The sequence below is a fragment of the Palaemon carinicauda genome, chromosome 3 (genome assembly GCF_036898095.1).
Source record: "Palaemon carinicauda isolate YSFRI2023 chromosome 3, ASM3689809v2, whole genome shotgun sequence".
NCBI classification, from domain to species: Eukaryota; Metazoa; Arthropoda; class Malacostraca; order Decapoda; family Palaemonidae; genus Palaemon; species Palaemon carinicauda.
The window spans coordinates 121,432,677-121,439,036 of NC_090727.1; the positions used below are offsets into that span (position 1 = coordinate 121,432,677).

Consider the following 6,360-nt stretch of genomic DNA (forward strand, 5'->3'; position numbering starts at 1 on the left):
CTTCTTTATATCAAAATGATGATTCTTTCTTTAGTGTTTCCTCGATTTTGGTATGATTGTGTTAACAAATGCTTTGGGTTTTTAATTTTGTTGTTGTTTGGATAGTTCTCATTCTATTTCATCTATCTTAAATTTTCCCCTCATTTCAAATATTTTCTTTATCAGGGTTTTTTTTTTTTTCTTTTTTTTTCCTCTGATCTATTGTACTGATTCCAATAAAAAGTTTGTTAAATTACAGTTCATTTCCTTTTTACTTGCTTCCGTAGTTGGGAGTACCCACTTTGTATTGCTAAACTCTTACAACATGAGTGTTGATTTTCTCTTAAAATTAGCTTTTCTCTTTCTTTCCTTTGATCTAGAAAAATTTTGCTTCTCACCATTCTAAGGTCGCTTGACTTTAACTTATTTTACACTGTCTCAGCATTAACTGAATTAACTTTTACACTAAGGATAAAGCCTCTTTTGTTCCTCGTTTCTTCATATATATATATATATATATATATATATATATATATATATATATATATATATATATATATACATATACATATATATATATATGTACTGTATATATATATATATATATATATGTATATATACAGTATTTATATATACTGTATATATAAATATATATATATATACACTGTATATATAAATATATATATATACACTGTATATATAAATATATATATACACTGTATATATATATATATATTTATTTATATATAGACATTATATATATGCACATGTATATACTGTATATATATATATATATATATATATATATATATATATATATATATATATATATATATATATATATTACTGTGTATGTTTGTAGATTTTGTTTTTGCATGTATGAGCATGCGTGTGAGAGGTAAAATGGTGTAATCAAATAGAAAAAAAGGTCAAATAAAAGAATGAGGTGATGCTAAGGATTTATTTCGAACATGTTCAAGCAAGGACATCAGTTAAGTAGTCAGTTGCTTTTCACTTTTGGTTCCGTAAATGGTCATCTCACTTTGTCATCGAGTACTTAGCACTTTTCTGCACCAGTTGCGGTAGCTGAGGCTGCATCAGATGTGGTTTGATCATCATCCCTCTCAGTTGTGCATGAGAGGCAAGGTAATTTCTTCTCCATAGCAGCTCGGTATTTGGGATGGCTGATGGCATAAACAATGGGATTGTACACAGCATTAGCTTTAGCAAAAACCGAACCCCAGATGGAGAAAAGAGGGGTAATCATTGGCCTGTAGTTAATTCCTCCAATATTGATAACAAAGTAAGGGGTCCATGCAATGAACCAAAGGGAGACAGTCATAAGAGCAATCTTAGCAAGGCGGCATTCATTTGATGTCTTTTTGGCATCAGGGTCATTTCTCAGAGACTTGACTCCCATCTTCTTGGCCTGTTCACGCATCTGTCTCTCATGAGTAGCAACAGCCTTCAAGATGAATGTGTAGCAGTAGATAATTAAGAACAAGGGGAAGATATAGCAATCAATAGCATAGAAATAGAGGTAAAGGTGACTCCACAGCTCATCAGTGAGGTAGTCTGTACCACAGGCAGTCATGTTACCTTCAGGGACATATCTGTTGAATCCGAAGAATGGAAGGGCACACCAGAAAATAGTCTGGGCCCATATAAATACAATTCTCAACAAAGCATCCTTATTGGTTAAAGGATCAGCAGAGATTCCCTTCACGATGACATTGTAACGATCCAGGGTGATGAATACCATGGACCAAATGGAAGCAGTGCCACAGATTGAACCTATGCATGCATAGATCTCACAGAAAATGCCACTGAAGGACCACATCTGGTAGTAGCAGTTCACCAAAATTGGTGGACACATAAAAGCCATCATAAAAAAGTCTGAGAAAGCAAGATTGACAACAAACATGTTTGCTGGTGTCCTCAGGGATTTTGTGTTCATGAAAACCCAGATGACGACGAAGTTGCCGCTTATGGCAAGAAGGCCCATGATGAACATCCAAAAGCCAACCAAACTATACCATAGAGGGTTCATGGGAGGATGCTGATACCAGTGGTCATGGATGTAGCCCAAGAGCTCTCGTGGTACCCTGTCGACAACTGTGTAATTGCCGTATGGATTCGTTGAGGGCCAAAGATCACTAGCACCCATGCTGGCGGGATCTTCCCAGTAACCCATCTGTGCAAAGAGAATGTTTAAAGTTACAGCGTTTTAACGGAAAAAGAATGATAATAATCATATTTCACTCTTACATTATATAAGGATGGTATTTGTACGATTATATAGCTGTCAAACTCTTAAGGAATAGGTCCAAAATTAAAAATTAATAGATTATTGGATTCTTGGGTATATGAAGATCTGGCTTTTATAGTATCTAACTCAATCTGTGTGCGTTTTATAACATAGCAGCCAAGAATGTAAAAGTAACATAAATAATAATAATAATAATAATAATAATAATAATAATAATAATAATAATAATAATAATAATAATATTTGTTATTATTATTATTATTATTATTATTATTATTATTATTATTATTATTATTATTATTATTATTATTATTATGAAGCGAATGATGATGGTGATAGTGAAATATTAGGGTTATTTTCACCAGAAGGGCATCACCTTTTTTCAATTCCGTGACAAACTCTTCTCGAGAGGCGTATCTTAATGATCAACGTTTTAAATCGACCTAAACTCCATCTTTTACTCAACTAATTTCAAAGCTGTTGAGTTCAATGTCAGATTAATTGAAAACAACATTAGATTATCTAAGTTTCATGTAGGCCTATTATGAAAACTATCATTTCTTCTTCCAAAACAGATTATCTCTTTCTTATATTTTTGCTGAAGTTTACAGATTTTACTACAACGTCCATGTTGGTTCTTAGTGACATATTAACACCAACAACAACAACGACAACAACAAAAATAATAATAATAGTAATAATAATAATAATAATAATAATAATAATGATAATAATAATAATAATAATAATTGTACGTAGTATGTTGGCCAGGGTATCAGCCAACCGTTGAGATACTACCGCTAGAGAGTTATGGGTCTTTTGACTGCCCAGACAGTACTACATTGGATCCTTCTCACTGGTTACACTTCATTTTCCCTTTTGCCTACACACACATACACCGAATAGTCTGGCATATTCTTTACATATTTTCTTCTGTACTCATAAACTTGACAACACTAAGATTACCAAACAATTCTTCTTCACCCAAGGGGTATCTACACTGTAATGGTTCAGTGGCCACTTTCCTCTTGGTAAGGTTAGAAGGGACTCATTAGCTATGGTAAGCAGCTCTTCTAGGAGAAGGACACTCCAAAATCAAACCATTGTTCTCTAGTCTTGGGTGGTACCATAGCCTCTGTACCATGGTCTTCTACTGCCTTGGGTTGGAGTTCTCTTGGTTGAGGGTACACTCAGGCACACTTTTCTATCTTATTTCTCTTTCTCTTGTTTTGTTAAAGTATTTATAGTTTATAAAGGAGATATTTATTTTAATGTTGTTACTCCTCTTCAAGATTTAATTTTTCCTTGTTTCCTTTCCTCGCTGGGCTATTTTCCCTGTTGGAGCCCTTGGGCTTATAGCATTGGGCTTTTCCAACTGGGGTTGTAGCTTAGCAATTAATTATAATAATAATAAAAATAATAATAATAATAATGATAATAATAATAATAATGATAATAATCTGTTATAGATATGAATATTTTATAGAAGTAGAGTTAAGAGTCTCATGAAAATGTGTTTAATTTTTCAAAGGCAAATAGAATCCAAAAGAAGGTGTGAGATAGAATAAGTTAATGGATGTAACGTCTAGAAGAGGAAAGGCTAGATTTATATCGGACCAAGATTTTGTTAAACAATTATTGATGTATTTGGAAGTTCAATTTAGAAACGAGGAAGGAATCGTAACTGTTACAATGATTTTTATAAATTGATTTGACAGGGAGGGGACAAGAACATATAGGTAGTACATTGCTAAAAAATTGTGAGAGTTGGGATAAAAAATTTTAAATAATTCATTTTGAAAATGTAAAATTCCAAGTCAGGATTATTAAGTTACCGTGGGATGTGTTTTGATTTAAGAAAATAGAAATAATGAGTGGTAGGCGAGGTAAGAAGTTCAGTGAAAGAGAGACGCAACTTATTTGATGCGTGGATAACAAAAGAGGAAGGAATGTGCATGATTGAGAAAGTAAGTCATGTGTCAAAAAGATCAATTTGTTGAAGAAAAGTCTGGTCTTAGAAAATGGGAGGTTGTTGTAGAAAATAACGCTTGCTCTGAATTAGTAATGCTAGAAAATATAAAAAGATAAAAGATTATAATTGAAATGATAAAGTGACATTCTTGAGGATGTTGATAATGAATGCGAATAACAATCAAATGTTTTCCACGGGAGGTATGAAGCAAGTATTAGAATTCTTAAGAGCGAATGGTTTAAATAAAATAAGGGGGGGCTGTTTAATCGATGGAGTTAAGTGCAAGATATGAAATTGAGGTTGTGAATACAGTGTGGGATGATTGATGTTTGGAGATGACATTGACATGACAGCCAATAGTAAAATAGTAAGACAAGTTTGTAATGAATGAAGGAGGGTTGAGCCATCTTCGTATTTGTGAAAGTGAAGCACTCATGTTGAATGCAGACTACGGAAACAGGTAGAAGCTGTTAAAAAGAAAGATTTGCTGTGTGTATTTGGTATATAAGGAGTAAAATTTGATAGATGAGGAGAAATGTAGGAATAAAAGCTGACGTGTATGAAGGGAGAGATCAGCCCTTTGAAGTGGATCAATCATGTGAAAATAATTGAGGAAAGGAGAATAAAGCAATGACAAGGAGAAAAGGAGATATTGAAAGCGCTGACGAGACAATATGCATATGAGGGGCCTCAACGCTCAGGCCACGATTGGTTACGTCAGTACTGTTTGTAGCGGGATTGCACAGAGTGATAAAGAGGCTTCTCTGTAGATCATGTATGTAGCAAGTGCTGCAGTGTAAATTCCCTGCACAGGGAATTCATCAGCGATTCAGAATTAGAAATACAGGGGAGTTCTTTTAACTTTTAAGTGTAGTCACACCAAACTAAGGGAAGTGGCTTAATGTACATACAGATATAGATATAAGCTTATATATATACATACATATATATTTATATATATATATATATATATATATATATATATATATATATATATATATATATATATATATGTACATATATTATATATATATAATATATATATATATATATATATATATATACATATGTGTGTGTGCGTGTTTGTGTGTGTGTTTGCGTGTGTGTGTGTATGCAAGAAAGGTTTTCGAATTTTTGTCATGATTACTGCTATGTAAAAATTCTCAAATTAGGAGCCATCAGAAGTCTCACAAATTCAGTATTTCAATCAGCGCATTAACATTGTATAAGGTATCTTACTTGAAGACAAAAAACCGTAACCTCTTAATGAAAAATATGCAATACTGAAAGAAGTTCAGAAATTCTTCAATTAGTCACCATTTTCATTTTAGTTTCCTTTTGAAATATCTATATAAATTGTCTAATTGCTTTTTTTTTTGTGCAAATATATATCATGAGATCTAATATACGAATTGCATTAGCTTAAAAGAGAGAAAATATTTGGTCAAATGCCTTTAATAGACATGAAAAGTTGAGATATTTTTGCTGTTCACTAAAACAGCTTTTTCAGGAATTGTTCTTCAATACTTTACTCAGAATACGAAAAGTTTTTCATCCACCAACTATGCAATCATCGAAAAGAACAATGATATAACTAAGTCTAAAATTCTAATTACTTTTTTGGATTAGCTCTCAAATGTTCAGATGATAAAAAGTAATAATCATAATAAGGTCGAAAAAGAAGTCACTTATATGATTGAAATTTACCTCTGAAGACGTCATACACCTTAGATGATACTGAAATAGTGTCAAATAGTTCCTTATGATAATAATTTTAATGACCAGAGATTTTCTTTCTTACCTTGAGATACTTAGAGGGGACCGAGCGTACTCAGCAGCGTCCAGGAACAAGAGCCCGGGATTCCGTTCCAGCTAACACTGCAGGTCTGCGTTCCCGTTGGAGTTCCATCCGCTCTATATAGGCCTCGCGATTATAGTTCGGTGAGCAGACATTCGGCTTTGATGCACTAGAGGGTAAAAACCGAGCCTTAACTAAAAGTTTAATCAACCGGGCGAGTCAGTAAGAGCAATCGATGTGGAAACCCCCCTTCGTTGTCAACCTCACGTTTGCTTCCATTATGGTTTCTAAGAAAGATTTGTTCTTTTACACATTTCCGGGTTCCATAACGTAAGTGTTAAC

The 6,360-nt window shown here is 33.1% G+C and overlaps 1 protein-coding gene across 1 annotated transcript; it reads right to left on the reverse strand.

Moving 5' to 3' along the window:
• Positions 1–932: 932 nt before the first annotated feature.
• LOC137637832 (rhodopsin-like) lies at positions 933–6,104 on the reverse strand. The gene is made up of 2 exons (XM_068369944.1): positions 6,022–6,104; positions 933–2,173 (listed from the first exon to the last, which is right to left on the reverse strand). The coding sequence occupies exon 2, from the start codon at positions 2,171–2,173 to the stop codon at positions 1,037–1,039; it is 1,137 nt and encodes a 378-aa protein (XP_068226045.1). The 5' UTR covers positions 6,022–6,104; the 3' UTR covers positions 933–1,036.
• Between the last annotated feature and the right edge of the window lie 256 nt (positions 6,105–6,360).

What these genes read in the sequence shown, in the direction of transcription:
- LOC137637832 (XM_068369944.1), bottom strand. Translation starts at nt 2,173, where the DNA reads ATGGGTTACTGGGAAGATCCCGCCAGCATGGGTGCTAGTGATCTTTGG.